The following is a 19,847-nucleotide window of genomic DNA, read 5'->3' on the forward strand; positions in this document are numbered from 1 at the left end:
GCGTGGGCTGCAGTACTGCAGCTTACCACTCTGTGCTACGGGGCTCCTTCCACATACATATGTTAAAAAACATACATACATATGTTAAAAATAAGTAAACTGTTCTCCATACACAGATGATGACGCAGTCAAATGACCAACACAAAAACAGACCGTATGCGTTTTGGCCCCAGGGCCTTCCTCAGTGGTCAATTGTGCAATATTTATGATAAACAAACACACCCACACTTCCAGAAACCAATATAAAAATGCTCCTGATGCTCTTCTCTCTTGTATTGCATGGTATGATACAATTGGTTGCAGCTGGCCATGGACAGCTTCACATAGTGACTGCACTTACACAATGCTCTTCATTTGATATTATATTCTGAGGCTTGGTTTCCAGTGTTTCTGGATGTGTTTCACCAGTCTGCAGTTCCAATCAAGTGACTTAAGTTTCTGGATGTTTGGGTGGCAGTCTGGATTGGGTTCAGTATCGAGCGTCTGCTCTGTGGCTTTCTCCCCCAGGGCTCTGTTCAGATAAATATCGCTGCCAATAGCATTTGGCGTCATTTCGAACTTTTTGCATTTGCGGTGCTTTTTAAACTCCATTATTAGGGTTCCTGTACCCTGAAACACCTTTCACTTTTCCCTTTGAAAAGCCAGCATCGAGCAGTGTCAGACTGGAGTCTAGAGGGATGGTGTATATATTCCATTTAGTTATAAATTGCAGTAGTGTTGCATTAGAGGTTGAGGTCACTCAACCATGTAATAAAACCTTAATTACCCCTCTTACTTTCTGCTAGGAAGTGTATTTAGCATTTTGAATTTTAGACACATAGGAGAAATCAATTTATTTAAGATATATAGGCAAAACAGTCATCGATTAAAAATTACATGATTACAGAGTTTAAAAATCGTGTGAACACAAGGGTCGCTAGCAATTTAGAATATAGTTTAAGATTGGATTATTGCCCATAAAGCAGAACTGCAGAGAAGATATCTTTGTTAATCAAAGGTAGGATAGACCTGCCAGAGATTTACTGTATCTCGGAGTTAACAGTAATTGCATGGACTTTAAACACTGTTGAAAGAAATTTGGGAACAGTCAGAGTAATCCACCTGTTGTTTTCAGATAAAAGATTAATGATATGATAGTCATAGCGACAGTTAGAGATATGAAGGCCTGGGGTGGAAAAAACACCAGGAAAAATGGGGGTGGGGGGAATGCGTAGCACTGAAAGTTTTTCTATTTTGAGTGAGAAAAACCTTGCATTGCAAAGTATCTTTCTCGTTCCAAATGTACACCATGAAGAAGTTTGAGGACTTTCCAGTCTTTCCAATGGGAAATTGAGAAATATAATACAATGCAAATACAATGGGAAAAACAAATACTTCGTATATTGTAGACGTGGGTTACATTTAAAATATTTTTTTGTTTGAATGTAAATAATTTTGGCAACAATATGCAACGCTGTGTTTAATGGTAACACATTATTAGAGTTCAGTATTTTCTGTGTTATAAAGTTTAACTTAAAATGCAGACATGCTACTTGTCCTTCCTATTGTGATTCTTTTGAGAGTTTCTCCAAATAATACTCTTTTTTGTTAACTACAGAATTTGTTTTCTAGGTTCAACTTCTGTTTTTTCCCCTACTTCTCAGATGGCAAAAATCAGTGACATGTTGTATGGTAACACAGTATGCAGCAGTTTGTAACTTTTTTACTTGCAATTTTTCTTATTGAAAATGAACGCATCTATATTTTTAAATTCCATAAAAATGCCAAATAGTATAGTTTTATTTGTTGACTGGGTTAGAGGTGGTACGTTTTATGTTCATTCAGTAAAAGAAGCTGAGGTTTGATAGGTAGGTAGGTGTTGCATATATTTCAATTTCTCCCAAAATTTCCTTTAAAAAATTCTTGGAAATATTACAAGTTTAGGAATGGACAGTTCAGTTCACTTTATTATACTTATATACTGCCCTCCCCACAAGCGGGTTCAGGCAGTTCACAACAAAGTTAACGTACAGTTGATACACACAAAACCAGTCACTACATAAGGTATCAAATTCAGATAAAAAGGCTCATAGAGTGCTGACATTACAAAAATGCAACAACCCTCAGGATGCTAAAAGGAAAAGAATATTCAGAGTTTCTCAATCTGCGATAAAGTTTGTATGAGAAAAGATAACATTACAAAGTTTCGGGCTCTCAAGGCTGTACCCTTTGATCCCATGGGATATAGAAAATCAGCCAAATAAATCAGCAATTGGTAACACATTAAATGGAGCCGGAGGAAAAGGCCTTAATACAAAGGGACTGTGAGAAAGTATAGATACCTGTTACCTAGAAAAGATGATGAGGGCAGAAAACCCAAATGTAATGGGGTGCATTAGCATCTGATATAACTCAGAGCCAAGCTACAAGTGATACCTGACACAGGTTGGACACTTGTCAGCTTCCCTCAAGTTTTGATGGGAAATGTAGGTGTCCTGATTTTACAGCTTGGCTCTCCATTACAGCTGCAAGACCAGGATGCCTACATTTCCCATCAAAACTTGAGGGAAGCTGAAAAGTGTCCAACCTGTGTCAGGCATCACTTGTAGCTTGGTTCTCACCCAGGCTAGCTCTTGGAAGCGAAAAAGGGCGAGCTCTAGTTAGTACTTGGATGGGACACCTCCAAGAAAGTCCGGGGTCACTATGCAGAGACAGGCAATAGCAAACCATCTCTGCTCATCTTTCTCACCTTGAAATGGGGGTCACCATAAATCGGCTTCAGCTTGATAGTATAACAGAGAAATGTGTAGTTGCTAGTCCAGTGTTTCAAGCTGACTTTTCACCAAGGCACAAGCTGATTTTAAGCCCTAGAACAGCAAAACCTGGTATTGAAGAGCCTGGCTCATCAACTTTGGTTCCCACCCACCACCGAACTCTATGTACTAACTAAAGAATAAGAACATAATGATTCCGATAAAGGGGGTGGGGAATCCAAAACGAGTAAAAATAATCTAAATCTTACGGCAGCAGACCAAGTCAGAGTTGCTGACTGTTTCATACCTGCTTGTAAAAGAAGGATCAAAGGAAGCCTCACACCTGGGTGTTCCAAACAAGGCGTGAAGAGAAGATGATTGTGCAACTTACGCTTTGGACCAAAAGCTTTAGTTATAAATTAGTGCATGTTGCTGATCAGATTTGCATATTGTTTATGTGATAAAGTATTAATAGTAAGCTTGATTTAAACCAGTAATGTACAATGCAATCCTAAACAGAGTTGCCCCTTTCTACCTTAACTGAAATCAGTGGGTTTTGAGGGGTATAACTCTGGCCATTTCCACATGCCCTTAAAGGGACGGCCCACTTATGGACCGCTGGTGACGTCTCTGTTTGCAAAATGTTTGCGGGCCATCCGGCTTCCTTTTTTGGGCACCTTTTTGACCCCAGAAAAGGCACCCCCCCCCCAAAAAAACCCCAGAAGCCAAATGGCCCACAACCATTTTGCAAATGGAGACATCTGGATTCCTGGGGGAAAGCTGCCAGTGTTTGGTGGATGGCCCAGCCCTTTAAGGGCGTTTGGAAACTCTTTTTCCAGCGAGAGTGTTGAATTTGTAAAACATTCTATGTAGAGATGTTTTGACACTTATTTTGTCCCAGTTTTGTTTCAAATGCCTGCTCCTGGACTATTTTAATGACTTTTAAAAAATTATTATTGATTTTATGTTTTTGTAACTTTTAATGTTGTTAGCTGCCCTGAGCCCATCTGTGGGGAGGGTGGGTATACATCGAATAAAATAAATAAATAAATAATTTTAAGAATTGCTTTTGTAAATACCTTTGTCCTTGATAACATTTTTTTAAAAAGAAAAAAAGGGTGTATGGAAATGGTCTTCTGTTTAGGGTTGCACTGTTAAATCGGCTCTTTTCCTTGGCTGTTTAAATCGGCTTGATTTGCGTCTGTCCAGTCTGTCCCAAGCCAATGCCTCCTGGTTTAGTTGATGAAGGTATCGTAATCATGTTAACTGCACCCATTTGACGGGGCCAAGAAGAGTGGAGAAAGGCAGGGCAACTGGGTGCAAGGAGGTGGTTTATTGATAAGCTGATTATATCAGCTTTTCTGGTGCATTTTGGTCATCTGTGTTTTCCCTCCCAGGAGAACGATCATTATGAAAGCATCAACATTCCAGTGTAGTTTAGTCTCTGTTAAAAGTATTACCCAGTAGATTATCTTGTTGAGAATTTGGACCGTAAATAAGTGCTAAGAGGGCTGCTGTGTCCTACTTTCTTTGATCACTTCGCAGACTTGGAGAGTTTACATTAGAAAAGACCAAAGGCTCTTTGGTTGGATTTCATTATTATGTCATGCAGTCAGTTAAGCCTGTTGTTGGTGAACGTTACTTTTTCTCAAAAAAATAAAATAAAATTGCAACTTACACTTTTTCTTCTTCCATATTCTCTTCCTTTTTTGGCATTTTTCAGGTTTAATTATCATGGACTCCATCGTTTAATCATTTACTTGATTGCTCCTTGTTTGGTATTCCTATTTTTTTTTAAGTAACCCAGTAAAATACTTGCGAACAAGGAGAGACACTGTTGCTTATTCTTGTCAGTTGCCGTTAGCGATTGCTGTTGTGAAGTATCGGATATTCGTTTTATTTGCATTATAGTTTGGAGCGAATTGAAACTCATGTGTAAGGATCCAACCCTGCTGCTGTTGGCGTACTTTCTTTCCTCTTCTTTTGCTAAAGTTTCCTATTTAATTTAGTGGCAGTTTTTCTCAGGGCTTTTTTTCTGGGGAAAGAGGTGGCGGAACTCAGTGGGTTGCCCTCAGAGAAAATGGTCACATGGCTGGTGGCCCCGCCCCCGATCTCCAGACAGAGGGGAGTTGAGATTGCCCTCTGCGCCGCTCAGTGGCGCAGAGGGCAATCTCAACTCCCCTCTGTCTGGAGATCAGGGGGCGGGGCCACCGGCCATGTGACCATTTTCAAGAGGTTCCGGAACTCCGTTCCCCCGCGTTCCAGCTGAAAAAAAGCCCTCGTTTTTCTGAAGTTCTAACTCTCTGCAAGGATAACTATTTGCCCTGTTATTCTCTTGTGCCCTCTCATGAAGCTCAAAGTGTGACAAGTTTCACGAGGAAGAGGGAGGTGGAGGGTGGAGCCCTTCTGTGGCCGCCCCCTCTCTGATTCATAGCCAGACGCCTTGCGCAGAGAGCTTGAGCTGACTTGCTCTTTCTTGAGAAGGCTGGACGTTGCTTGTTACCGTCTCTTTTGGCATTTTGCTTGCAGCTGCGTCTTTTGGTACTTTGGACGCAGCCCCCAGCAGGGCACGTGCCAGGATGGGTCCCTGTTCACAGTGCAGTGCCAAGCACCAGCTATGCTTAAAGCATGACCAGCGGCTGCAGTGACCCGGGTGCATCTCGCTGCTTTGGGATTAGTCCGTGCACCCTGACAGGCTGATTTATTTACCTATTTACTTCATTTTACTCCCCGCATTCTCCCCAGTAAGGAACCAAAGTGGCGTACGTCGTTCTCCTCCCCTCCATTTTATCCTTGCAACAACCCTGTGAGGTAGGTTGGTCTGAAAGTGTGATGAATCCAAGCTTTTGTGGCCGACTGGGGATTCGAACCTGGGTCTCCTGTATTCTAGTCTAACACACTAACCACTGTACTATGCTGGTTCTCTGGCAGTTGTGCATCTTTCAAAGGCACAGGAGCCTTACTAGGTCAAGACTGTTGACAACCCCATTATCTATCTTATGTTCACCTCTCTGTTCCCATTGCTCTTCAATGAATAAGCACTTTTACCATTGCCTGGTTTTTATGGGGCTTGGTGAATAAGGAATCTGTACTGCTGTGCTCTGGCAAGAGGGAGGGGCAGGCTGTTTGAGTTTCACCCCCCCACACCCCTGAACAGGTGTGTGTGTGGGGGTTTGCTGAGATTCAAACACTGGCCTGGGAAATGGCCCTGCCATTCAGCCTGCCCTCTTGACTAGGGGGGGGGGAAGGGAGAAAGAGGAGACTATCACCTGGCCAGTATGGGGCTAAGATGGCTAGCCCCCGACAGTGGTTCTTGTCCTCCCCACCAACTGCTGTGGCCTCTGGTTCATGGCACCCATTGTGCACATGGCCAGGAGCACTGGCTCTCAGAGCCAAGCTACAAGTGACGAATGACACTTGAACGGCAAGTGAACAGACTCACGTGTATTCCTCCCTGTTCACTTGCGCTCCACTTGATCACATAGTGCGCAAGTGAACAGGGAAGAATACATGTGAGTCTGTTCACTTGCCGTTCAAGTGTCATTCATCACTTGTAGCTTGGCCCTTAGCGGCAGCTTGCCTTGCTCCAGCCAAGGGCCATTGGGTCATGATGGCAGTTCTCACTTGTCTGCACAGGGCAAGGGCCACTAGTTTGCTCGGCACTGGGGAGGCCCCCATGGGGGGGGGGGGTTGACCCCTTAGGCTATCAGTCCCCCCAGGGCTTTTCATGGTGGCCTTAATGGCCCATCCACCCTTTAGGATGAGTGGCGTCCGGCAGTTCTAATGGAACTTGTGAAAGCAGCAGTGGGAGAAAGGATCGCATGTGAAGCGTTAACACAGTGATGTGTCATCTGGGGCAGCCCATCGGCATGAGCCCCCCCCCCATTCTTGGAGACTGAGTCTGTCCACATGCCAGGCACGGACCAGAGACCTCAGTCATGCTAAACTTGGCTGCTGTGTCTTTCTCCGAAGTCTTTCTCACTCTGGCACACATGGCTAACTTCTGCTAGGGGTGCTCACACACCTGCCTGTTCCGTTCATGTTCTGCTTGCTGGTCTCAGACAGGAAGTGAATTTTTGAATGGACTGTTCACCTGTTTGTCGGCCTGTCCCTGGATAGTTGGCTGTATCCCTTCCCAACAGTAAAGTACAGGACAAATAGCTTTTTGTGTATGTGCTTTCTTGCACAAGCCAATTGAGTCTCACCCACCCCATCTTGGGTCTGCTGTGCTTGGCAAGCAATTGTTTAAATAGTTAAATTAGTCAGAAATAATATAAATCGGTCCTAAAAGCTGGATTAAAAAGACTCCCACGCTTTGATGTTTCAGCCAATATTTCAAATGCAACGCAACAACTGTCCTTCTGTTGCATTACTGAGACTCCCTTTCATGCCGGCGCAATGATGTGTTGTGACAGCACAGTGGACAGAGATTGGATTGAGGTGGCCCATGAGCTCCTGTTGCAGATCTCTGATGTGCACACTGCACTGTGCAGCTGCTCTTTTGGTGCGGAGCCAAAGTTGGATAGAGCAAAGGGACACGATGGGGGAACAATGACCGGGCTAGTCTGCATCCGATCCATTGTTCAGACTTGAGGAGGGCTGAGTTGGGGGGGGGGCTCATTTTGGACCTTCCAAGCAACATGGATTTCCTTCAGTAGCGAGGGGTGCAGCATCGGAGGTGGGGGGACCTTCTGCTGTCCTGTTTCCAAGTCCATTCTGAAGGGCCTATTCCTTTCAGCTCTCTATGGTAGATCTGGTGAATGGAGTCCCCGTTCTTCATGCCAGGGCTGCCCAGGACTCGTCTCTTCCCAGTCTCCTGGGTACACAGCTGCCAACGGGGGGAATTTTTGAAAGACACATCCAAACTTCCTCCATCCAGTAAAAAAGAAGCCCGCTAGGCCATTTTTTTGGTGTCTTTGACTCAGATTTCTGGGATTTTTTTTCCAATTAAACATATCCAATTATATTTTCTACTTTAAGAATTTTAAGTGTATGTTTAGGTGTACCTGCAATTGATTTTAATATAACAATGGACGCTCCAAATATACACCAGGAGCAATAGACATGCTCTTAACACAATCGTCGTTACGTTTGAGGAAAATGTACCTTAAAATATAGATCTGAATTAAGGACACTTGCTGGCTTTATAAAAAAAAAATTAGCATGAAGTTTACATGATCTGTGATTTTCTTTTAAAAAAGGATTTGGAATTAGAAGAACTTTTCAGGCTAGGGTTTTGAAGCTTTAACTGGAAGGCAGGGATAAGGCAACTCTTGAATGCAGTGAAACGGGTGTTAGTTTTTACCAGTTGGAACGGTGAGTGAGTTTTGCTTTGAAACTAGGGCGGTTGTAGCTGGAATGACAATTAACATGGAGTGAGCGTGATCCCAGCTGGACGCTGGATTCTGAATAGTGAAAAACTTGCAACATGTCCCCCTCCCCGTCCACATCCCTGTGTTGGTTTAGACCCTATACCGGCTCTGGAGTTTGGTGACTTCTGCTCTTAATTAGAAAGCAAAGTGAAATTTAGTTCCTTCTATCTTTTTGCCTGTTTTGTTTTTTGTCCCCTTAGGAAACAAGATGCCTTTAGGATTCATAAAACTAAGTTTTGGCCACTGGCTCTCTGCATTGTGAAGATTTTAATCTAAGAGGTGGAACGTGTATGAGAAAAGTTCCCCATTCCTTTATCGGCAGATCTTCTTGCTGAAACTGGGTGGTTTGGGCTGGGAGGCAAATGTTTGTAATGGGGCATGGCTTTGTCTGTGTGCACTTTAGAAAGGTGTGCCTCGCCTCTCACTCCTTCTCCATTTCTGTTCTTAATAGACGGCAGTTGGGTGGAAATCTGTGTTTTGTCGTCCCTGCTGGGAGAAGTAACATTCAGTTTATTTGGAAATGCCAACTGAATTTTGAGCACTGGTAACAAGGGGAAAAAATTCGACCGTGATTGTCTAACTACAAACAGTAAGAAATTTGATCACACAATATCTTATTCACAAATCACATTTCAAAGGCAGATGTATACAATTATTAATATTTATCTAAGAGCTCAAAAGTTTCCATAGTAGTCAACCTTCATAAATACTCCTAAAGTGCTGATTTAAAGTGCTCAGTGAATAAATATGTTAATACAGAGTAGTAAGCTGCAGTACTGCAGCCCAGGCAAGGTAGAGGAGTTTTTAAATGTTATGTCGAGGATGGGTTGGGTAGCCTTTCACCAGCAAGGTTAATACCACCTTGCTAAATTTCAACGAAATCTTTCAGGGCTCATGAAAAATGCATCACAGCCACCAATGAGGGCCGGGCAAGGGGGGGCCTCAGGCATCTCAGCAAACAAACTAGTTCCACGTATTTTCTTTCATACAAGTTCCATCTAAAAAACTAAATTAACGATATATAATTCAGAGTGGTAAGCTGCAGTACTGCAGCCCAAGCTCTGCTCATAGCCTGAGTTCGATCCCGGCGGAAGCCGGGTTCAGGTAGCCAGCTCAAGGTTGACTCAGCCTTCCATCCTTCTGTGGTCAGTAAAATGAGTACCCAGTTTCCTGGGGGTAAAATGTAGATTACTGAGGAAGGCAATGGCAAACCACCCCGTAACAAAAAGTCTGCCAAGAAAACGACAGGATGTGACGTCCCCCTATGGGTCAGTAATGACTTGGTGCTTGCACAGGGAACTACCTTTACCTAAATAGGTAATAATACATAAATAGGTAATACTGTCCAGACCAGGTAATACTGTCCAGACCATCACATGGACCTGATATGGTGCAATCAAACCACCAAAAGGTAAGACCATTAGTAATCAATTGACATAATTCATTGAAGATATCATAGGTAAGCCCATAAAGGATCAATATTGCAATAGTTTAGTCCAAAAGCTTGTAGTTAGACAATCAACAGTGAAAATCTTCCCCCTTGTTATCTGCGCTTGTTTCCATGGTTCTCCTTTCTCTATATAACTGAATTTTGAGGGCTGGGAGGCAAATGATGGTGGGGTTGAGGGGAAAAGGACCACATATCCCCCCCCCCATGCTCTGAAATTAGTCACAATCTTCAGCCCTTTTACTCTGATATCATGGCATTTGTCTTCTTGAAATAGTGCCTTATAATAAGAATGAAGCCTTGATCAACAACCCTCTTCTTCCACTTATCCTGTTTCCCTGTAATAATCCCTGGCTGGTACCCATTTACTTTTTTCTTAAAGATCTAGGGTGGGGGGTGCTAACTTGGCCAAAAAACCCGAAAGCCGAGATGCAGACAAAGCCTTAAATTGGTATGCAGTAGTGAAAATGTTAAGTTACTATTCATCATCCTGTGCTTCCTTCGAGGAGGTTAAGACAGGCATACTTTGCTTTTTATTCTTATGGCAACCATCAGCCTCACGACTAGGGAGAGTGAAAGAAGTCTTGACTAGAAGCGGACATGAACTGGGAAAATGGTGGCTCGTTGTGGTTCATGGTTTGTCACATTTCACAAAACATGAACTGTCATGAACTTGCCTGGTTGACGAACCAGTTTGTTTAGTTTGTCGGTTCGTCACTTCCGGGGCTGCAGAAGTCTGCAGAAAGCATATCCCCCTGTTGCCTAGGTAATAGATTGATCAGCACCAGGCTGTCTGCAGTGACGAACCGAAAAACGAACCATACAAACGACTCTAAAATCATGGTGGTTCATCGCGGTTCGTGAGAAATGAGCTCCGACGAACTGCCAGTTCACAAACCAAAAAACAGCCTGGTTTGTGAGTAACTTTGATTCATATTTCAGTTCACGCCCATCTCTAGTCTTGTCCTATCATATTCTGTTTGTAGCAGCTGATGTAGAATGTTGTCACTGTGTTAGCAGATGCCTCTTGCCTCTCAACATCATTTTAAAAATGCATTGGGCATATCATACGTTATAGTAATTTGTTTTTCTAGGTAGTAGTCTGAAGTATTTCTTCACCTTTGGCCTTTTTGGGGTAGCATCTCCCCTCTCATGGTAGTAGCCTTAGATAATGCTGCTTTCGCCCCCACCCCACCAACCTTTTGCATAGCATAAGATGGTCTTCCTAGGACTGATGCCTTCTGCTGTCTTTGAGTGTGTGTGATAAGTTTTGAAGTGTTTCTGTCCATCCAGGCTACCTGATAAGATGCATTCTGACCAGGTATTTTCTTGCAAGAATTGGAGGTTGGAGGTGATGGTGGTGTTTTACTAATTTTTTCCTCCAGGTTTTCACAATGGTACCATCCAACCAGATGTAGTTATTTGGGGGAAGGGATAAATTGATGAAGTGGGCAGGATTAGATCTTGTATTAAAAGCGCACAGTTCAAGTGATGAGAGAGGAGTGTAGGTCAATAGGGAGCCAGCTCAGGGAAACGGGTGTTTTCTGTTCTAGAGAGAATTACGTTTCCCCTGAAAGAGTAGGTTTGCCTCTTGGGAAGGGTGCTTTGAGATTAATATCTGCAGGTGGCAGCTCAGGTCTGTGGTGTGTAACACTCTTAAGCAGCTGTGGTTAGTTCAGCATATACATCCTGTTCTGCAAAAGCAAGGTTTGGCTATGATTATTTGTACTTTGACTTATAAACCTTATTGAGATAGATCAAGATGGGTAGCCGTGTTAGCCTGTCTGTAGCAATAGAAAAGAGCAAGAGTTCAGTAGCACCTATAAGACTAATACAATTTTTGGTAGGGTCTGAGCTTTTGAGAGTCACAACTCACTTCTTCAGTCAATGAACTGTAACTAACGAAAGCTCAGACCCTACCACAAATTTTGTTAGTCTTATGGTGCTACAACAAAGAGGTTCCAGTGGGAGAAAATGCTCAAAAGCTAAACAACAGTTCTCCCACCAGCAAATTAACACCAGTTATTTTCACTAAACATCAAAGATTCTATTTTACACTTGATTAAAGTGCTAAGTGCATATAGTGTCATAAATACAAGGTATAAATAATTGTAAATAGTTCACACGGTCAATAAATATCTAATAACTAGAATACATATAAACCTGTCACCATTTAAAAATACATCAACATTTATTAAAAGGTATAGTCCATTTAAATCTCACGAGAGTTTACAGATGTTTACAGATGCTGAGAGATTAAGACTTACCATAGAACCTGTTGGGAACTCCTGCTGGATTTTTTTCTGGAACCTACAGAGATAAAGTATTAAGAACTCTCATCTGAGATTTAAATGGACTGTACCTTTTAATAACTGTTGATGTATCTTTAAATGGTGGCGAGTTTATATGTATTGTTTATTAGATATTTATTGACTGCATGAACTATTTATAATTATTTAGACTTCGTAGTTCCAGGAACTATTGGCACTACTCTCCTCTTTTGGAGGTTTTTAAGCAGAGGCTAGATGGCCATCTGACAGCAATGCTGATCCTGTGAACCTGGGAAGATCAGGAGAGGGAGGGCAAGAAGGGTTACATCAGTGCTTAGTTCTCGTAGTCGTAGCCCCTTCTTACATGCCCAGGGTAAGGCCGATCGCCACCTTGGGATCAGGGAGCAATTTTCCCCAGGCCAGTTTGGCTAGGGATCCTGGAGGTGTTTTGCCATCTTCTGGGCATGGAGTAAGGGTCACACTGTGTGTGTGTGTGGGAGGGGGGGAGGTATTTGTGAGTTTTCTGCATTATGTGGGGCGTTGGACTAGATAACCTTGGAGGTCCCTTCCAGCCCTATGATTCTATGCTGGTTATTACTTCTACAGCCATAAATGGTTGGAGACCAGGCTGTACCTCATGAACCCGTCTAGTAGTTAAGAACTTCAGCAGAGGCCTTCTCTCATCTTCTGTAGCCAGGCAGAACTAGAGACAGAGCCTTTTCAGGGGTAGCACCCCATCAGTGAGAAAGGCTGCCGTACTTCCATTTAACCAGCACCACTTCTGAGTTCTAGATGCCAGTTGAAAATGTTATTTACTCAGGTATTTAGCAATGTTGAATTTACCTAGTTTTATGGATCATTGTGTCAGTGTTTTGGTAATCTTTTAGTTGGGTTTAAACTGTTGAACTGTGTTTTTTCTCGTGGCCCACTTTGAATCCTTCATGAAGAAATCATATAGGAAACATTCTGAATAAATAAATAAATGCCTTCTCAATTTCTCTCTCCATAGATTACTTACGGAGTGAAACTGATTTCCTTGAAGAACTAGTGTTCGGCAGTGGAGACACCGTTGAGCTTCTTTGCGATACTCCAGGTTCTTCTATGTCTGTCTTCTGGTATAAAGATGGCATTGGGATTTCGCCTACTAATCGAACTCATATTGGACAAAAATTGTTGAGGATTATCAATGTGTCCTATGATGATGCTGGCCTGTACAGCTGCAAGATGAGGCACTCCCTTGAAATGCTCCGGAACTTCACAGTTAGAGTAAATGGTAAGTGCAATGATGAAATTTATTCTGCTTCTTCACTTTTTTCAGTGCTGTTGTAAAGATCTCAGTTGGTGATCCCCAGCATAGTGTCCACCAATATGTTTCCTGGTGCCTATTCTCTTCTTCGGCAAAGCCAAAAGCCAATCTTGTTAAGAGCCCCGTGGCGCTGAGTGGTAAGCTGCAGTACTGCAGCCCAAGCTCTGCTCACAACCTGAGTTCGATCCTGGCAGAAGCCAGGTTCAGGTAGCCGGCTCAAGGTTGACTCAGCCTTCCTTCCTTCCAAGGTCGGTAAAATGAGAGCAGAACCACAAGTGACAAAAGGCACAGATTGGACACTTGTCAGCTTCCCTCAAATTTTGATGGGAAATGTAGGCATCCTGGTCTCGCAGCTTTGCTCTCTGACTGCTGTCCAATGGACTTTTCAACTGTCACTTGTCCAACATTCCGCCAAGCTGCCTACATTGCCGCATTCTGTGGTGCGTTTGCCCTCTGTGGCTTGACGGGACCTGGTGAACAGCAATCAGGAGACGTACCCAAACTCCACAGAGAGAAGAAGACCAAGCTCCCCCTTTCTTCTTCCATCTTCGCCAGAGCAGTAGGCCTTTTCTCTGAGGAGAAGGGAGCTTGCTCCTCATGCGGGAAGGAGAAGGAACTGCTCTGGAAGCCAAGCCAGATTACACTCATCCTCCGGGCGCTGGCTGAGTGGCACCATGCAAAGGCCTCGTTTGCCTTTCTGGTCAGTAGTTTCTTAGGACAATGGGAGACCAGTCAGTTTCTCCTTACCTCCCCACTGGGCTCCTCTTCCCTGGCTATTATACAAAAAGGACAGCATTTTTTTTTCTGTGAGAGGACCCCATCAACTGGCATCAACTTTTCTGCCCTGTTTCTTGGGATTTGAAAAATTAACTTAGGGGTTCCTAATGGAAAAAAGGTTGGGAAACACTCACGGGTTCCAGTTTGTTGTTCAGACTCAAATCAGATTAGGTTACCTTGCTTTTCATTTGGCTGGTCGCCTCTCTTCAGACTAGGGTTGTGTGGGGCCCAAGCGGGAATGCAGGGGGCTGGGGGGGGCAAGGAACAGTGGGGGTATTCACCTCCCATGAACACACAACATGATGTCATTTTCCGGCATGGTGGAGGAATCCTGGTGTACGCTGAAGTGGAGCGGAGTGAAAGCTGCTCCTTTGGGGGCAGTTTTCACTTGGCTTAACTTCAGCACGCACCAGGATTCCTCTGTTGGTGGCAAGATGGGCGAGTATTGGAGCTCATGCATGTGTCCCCCCCCCCGGTGCCTTTCCCTCCCTGCCAGCCAGGTGAGCCAGGTGTATTGGGGTTGGGGGGGGTTTGCAAACCTACTTCAGACCCTGTGTCTCAGTGGGCCCTTCGGAGTCTCCATGTGTCTCGAGCACGCCTGCTCTCTAAAACGACAGCTTCCCTCCCAGGAGGAAATGTGGTCCTCAAAATCCCTCCCTTTAGCAGTTCACCAGGGCAGAAGAAATTGGGTCCAGTAGCACCTTAAACACCAATTCGCTTTCGAGAGCCAGAGCTGCCTTTGTCAGATACTGATACTTCAGAGGCCGAAGGGTCCAGAGCCTCTGTCTGTCATTGTAGGTTACATCGTAGGTTACATGTTTTACTTCCCCAAACTCTGCAGAAAGAATTAAGAAAAAGGGCACAGGGCACAGAACTAGCTTTTTCTATTGGCCAGACTACCCGTACAGGCAGTTTGAATTTAACCCCTGAGCATTCACGCAGTTAAACCAATATTCTGAGAATTTGAAAGCACGCTGGGCTATCCCAGTTGGCTGAACCTGGAAACAGCGGACACCCTAGACCAGAGATTCAAAGTCCGGAAGAATTTCTTCAACCAAAACCAGTTTTATATACATGCATAAGTCTCAGAACCAAAGTCCAAAGACCCCGTACTGATGCAAAGTTACAAAGCTTTTATAGGCACTTACATTACCTTATGCGGCAAAGTAGGAACAAGTATATTGGGCATAAATTGTGATTGGCTATAAGTTTTTGCAAGGCAGAACACTTGCTCTAATGACTGTAGCCGTAACTGTCTCACTTCAGTTCATTCAGCCGTTATTGGCATATAACAAACAACACAAGATAGTATGGAAGAAAAAGAACAAAACATAATAAAAATAAGCTATTTCTGAAGCTTCTCCTGTCTCACCGTTACGGCTGCTTGATGATGTAATAGCCCTGAACCAAAGCTCCCCATAACACCAAACATTGAGTGATTCTGCACACGTTGAATAATGCACTTCCAATCCTCTTTATAGATCATTTGGAACAGATTTTTTTTGTGTGCGGAACAAAAAATCCGCCTCAAACGATTGATAAAGTGCGTTGAAAGTGCATTATCCAACGTGTGTGGAATCAGCCAGTATTCACAGTGTACATCTTGCATTGATACCTGGGAGAAGTGTCATTTCATCGCGTTCTTGATCTCTTTAGGACAGAGTAGATATTTCTCTGAAGTAAGCAACTCTCAAGTTTTCCTGTGTAAGCCTTTTCGCCCAAATAGATCCTTACGTGGAAATTAAAAACAAACTGGCCGATCTGTAAATGGATTGCATCTGTTAAGCCGTATTGTAGGGAGAATTTTACACTCCTTGCTTGTCTGTGATGTTGCTTTAATTTCCTCCTCCTTAGGCCGCATCCTCAAGGGGGAAAAAAGGAGCAACTGTCAAATAAATACATTTCAGATTTCAGTCAGGGCTTTTTTTCAGCAGGAACGTGGTGGAACGGAGTTCCGGAACCTCTTGAAAATGGTCACATGGCTGGTGGCCCCGCCCCCTGATCTCCAGACAGAGGGGAGTTGAGGTTGCCCTCAGAGGGCGATCTCAACTCCCTTCTGCCTGGAGATCAGGGGGCGGGGCCACCAGCCATGTGACCATTTTCTCCAAGGGCAACCCACTGAGTTCCACCACCTCTTTTCTCAGAAAAAAAAGCCCTGCTTACAGTGCAATCCTAAGAAGAGTTAGACCACTCTAAGCCCTTTGATTTCAATGGGTTTAGACTGGAGTAACTCTTTTTAGGATTACACTGTTAGCCAAAAATAGCTCTGTGAAAACATCTCCTCTCTGTACCGTGGCAATTATATTGAACAGTGTAAAGTAAAGAGGAGAAATGGATACCAAAAATAATACATTGATGCAATATAACATGTCTTCAGTGCCCAGCCCTTGACTGGAATGCTGTGTTCATTTGTGGTTTCTAAAGAAATTTGAATGTTGGGCAGTCCATGAGAGGAGGAGAAAATTCAGAGATGAAACAGCAAAAATACCTGAAGACATTTTCATGTTACAACAGACGGAAATATTGAGTCCAGGTTGTTGTAATGGGGCAATAAACAAGATCCTGCTTGTGTTTTCATTGGAAGTCCTGCTGAAAATGAATATGTTTGGCCCTTGGCTTGTGTTAGGGTATGGCAGGGCTGTCAATGGCGTTGGTTGGTTGGGCGGGGGGGGGGGGTTGTCCGCACTGACCCAGGTTTGTGGGTCCGTCCTGCCTTCTCTGACTTTGGCTGCCTGTTCGGCCTGTATTGAAGCTCCTGGGGGCGAGAGAGGGGCTCCCCCACGTGCCTCAGAATTGGTGAGCCCTGGGACTAGGCCTCCTGGGAAGCTGCCTCTTACGTGAGGGGTAGACTTCCTCTCTCTCCTTCCTGACTGGGGTCTGAAGCCCTTTTATCCCTCCCCTAATGTCATCCCCACCCCAGTTCCCATGCCCCCCCCCAAGATCAGGCCCAACACCTGGACCAGGTGTGGCAACAATCCATGGCCCTGCCCCAGTAGGGGCTGCCGATAGAGGCCGCCTCTTGCACTTCCATGCTGCTCCCTCCCCCTGCCAATGCCCTCCTGAGCCAGCCAAGCCCCCAGCGAATCACCAGCCACCAGATGGGCTCTGTGGACAGACTGGCCATGGAAGTGGGCTTTCCTGGCCTGGGTTGGGGCGGAGCCATTTCTGGTGGCATGGTGGCAGCATCCTTGGGTCTGGGGAGCCAGCAGGGAGCTCTGCAGTGCAGCCACATCTTCTGGGCCTGCTTTCTGCTTCGCGGGTCTCCGGTGCGGCTGCTGAGGCTGTCAGGGAGGCCGGTGTGGTTGTGGCACCGAGGGCATGCCTCTCCTGCCACCTATTCCTCTGGCTGCTGCGCTGCCGCTCTTCCCTGTCCTTGGGCACCAGCCGGGTGAGCCGCATCCCAGCTGGAACCCTCCAACGCCACCTCTCAGCTGGTGAGCGGGGGGGACGGGACGCTGCCGCTCGTTCGAGGCAGGGGCTGGGGCGGCAGAGGCCGTGCTCAGATACCATGATAAGAATACACTTTTAAAATTCCCTTTTTCCAAATAAGGCTAATAATTTTCTAAGCAAATTTTTTGGGGGACTGGGTTACTTTAAAAAAAAAAATCATCTGTATAGCTTATCCCAGTTAAAAATAGGAAAATAAAAATGACAAGAACACACAATGTGAACTTAATAGAGACTATTTAAATATTAGTTTAAAAGTTATTGGATGATTTCTTTGCCCTTGTAGGCGGATGTTCAATCCCTGTCAGCCGGTTTACATAGGAGTATAGGAGCCCAATGCACTTACAGTGAAATCCTAAACAGAGTTACTCCATTGATTTCAGTGGGTTTAGACTGGAATAACTCTGCTTAGGATTTCATTGTTAGTGCCTTTTTTTTAAAGTAAATTTTATTTATTAAGGGAAATTAAAAGAGTTAATAAGATTGGATGAAGTCTTGATGAAAATGAATGTTTGGCCCTTGGCATGTGTCAGGGTATGGCAGGGATGTCTATGGCACTGGTTGGGGCCCCGCCATACCCTGACACATGCCAACGGCCAAACATTCATTTTCAGCAGGACTTCCAATTTGACTAAGCTATCAATTCGGTAATTTATTTACCTGTAGCTGTTTATTTACGATATTTTAATCTTGCTTTTCTCCTGTACTGGGGATTCAAAGTAGTTGTTTCGAAACAAAAATGCAATTTGCAAAACAACGTATGCCTCAACAGACCCTCAGGTACAAGCTCCAAGCTGGTAATAAGCCATACGGCTGTCCCCGGCTGGTGATGGTTCTGGTGGAGGATTCTGTTTTATTGGCAGCTTCTGTCCTTCTCCCTTGTTCGTCATACAGTTCCTAGCAGGCTAATCTGCCAAGCGATCAGAACCTTTCCCCAGCCTTCTTCATCCATCTCGGGAAACATTGCTTGTAGAATACTTGTGGCAATTAATCTGTTTGTTCATTCGTGTCATTAATGTTAGAGACGTTGAGCAGAAATGCTCAGCGAAAGTTCTGTATCATGCGTATGTCATTATAGAGACTACTTTCCTCCAGTTAAATGTGTCTCTTAGGGCCAAGCTACACGTGACGAATGACACTTGAACAGCAAGTGTATTTCTCCCTGTTCACTTGCCCTCCACTCAATCCACTTGCCGTTCAAGTGTCATTCGTCACGTGTAGCTCGGCCCGTACATTTGGCAAGCAGAGGGAGAGTTCCTTCAGACAGGGCACACTTTCAGAATTCAGGAACGAGCTTTCTTATCCTAACCCTGGAGCTGGTCTTCTACGGGACCCTGAATCAGGGAGGGACAAACACCCCTCAGTGTGTACAGTGTCATTTCCTTTTCAGCAGGTAAATTCCTGTCTGATTCTTGCACGGCTCCTTGGAGGTCTCAGTTTTCAGAAGATTTGTGGGGTCCCGCTGAAAGAGAAATGCACAGGAAACCCGGTGGTGTGCATATGAATAAAATATCGAATCAAAGCATGGAACCTGTAGGCCTGCATAAAAATAGCAGTTAATCTCATCTGGCAAAATTAAAACCATAAATTCATATGCACACACATTCATACAGAGAGAGTAAGGGAGAGAGCAAATGCAGGCTGCATTCTTAACTTTTTAGTGGTCTTGTGACCGTTAGTTGTTAACTTTTATCATGCTCTTTCTCCAAGGAGCTCCAGGTGGAATATCTGGTCCTCTCCTGTATACAGCGGCCCAGTTGCAGTTAATCTATGACATAGGCTAATGGTGCTATCACAGGTGAAGGGCCTGTAAGTTGGCAGAACGCCTCTGTGTATGCCACATCCTGTCGTACGGAGTCTGGGAAAGGGGGTGGTCCCATTATAATTTCATTCATTGAATGATTCTGCAAGCGTTGTTGTCAGGCTATGGATGACAGGATATGGTAGACAGATCCCTGGACCATTGCAGCAAGACACAGGTTCTTGGTTAAATGGCTTTTATTCAGAAATCAGATCATTTCCATATATATGTCCCTAGAACTACTCAGAAGCAAGGTATGCATCTAAGCAGCAAGAGTAAAAGTTAACAGGAATGACATCATGTGAGAGAGACTTCTCTTTTAACATTCAAGTCTGCTCTTTTCCCCCCTCCCAATCATAAACAAGATTTTGGCGCTCTTCTTGTATGAGAACATTTCACATATTTGTAATATCAAGTTGAGTCACTAGAAAACAAGACATAGCAAAGTCTGAGAGGCAGGAGCATACACGGTCAGAAACACTAGAAGCTGTTGCAGTTCATTAGATAAACACCTGTGAAAACATGTGAAAGAAATAGTTATGGCATTGGTAAAATGACATCGAGTTACAGCAGGATACATTGGTTCAGAACAAAAGGATCATTAAAATTGGCATGGATGGGGCTTAGACATGACAGTTGTAGAGAACAGAACGGGTGAGAAGAGGCAAGTAAGAGTTATAGGCTGTTTCTTTTTG

The 19,847-nt window shown here is 44.2% G+C and overlaps 1 protein-coding gene across 7 annotated transcripts in view; it reads left to right on the plus strand.

Annotated features, from left to right (window-relative positions):
- The window catches only part of FGFR3 (fibroblast growth factor receptor 3), a 104,516-nt gene that overhangs the window by 25,636 nt on the left and 59,033 nt on the right, over positions 1-19,847 (plus strand). For all 7 annotated transcript variants that reach the window (XM_054982503.1, XM_054982504.1, XM_054982505.1 and 4 more), the window contains one exon: positions 12,831-13,094. In XM_054982503.1, coding sequence (XP_054838478.1) covers positions 12,831-13,094 — 264 coding nt within the window. The remainder of the gene's footprint in view (positions 1-12,830; positions 13,095-19,847) is intronic.

Source organism: Eublepharis macularius, chromosome 6 (assembly GCF_028583425.1).
Source record: "Eublepharis macularius isolate TG4126 chromosome 6, MPM_Emac_v1.0, whole genome shotgun sequence".
Taxonomy (NCBI): domain Eukaryota; kingdom Metazoa; phylum Chordata; class Lepidosauria; order Squamata; family Eublepharidae; genus Eublepharis; species Eublepharis macularius.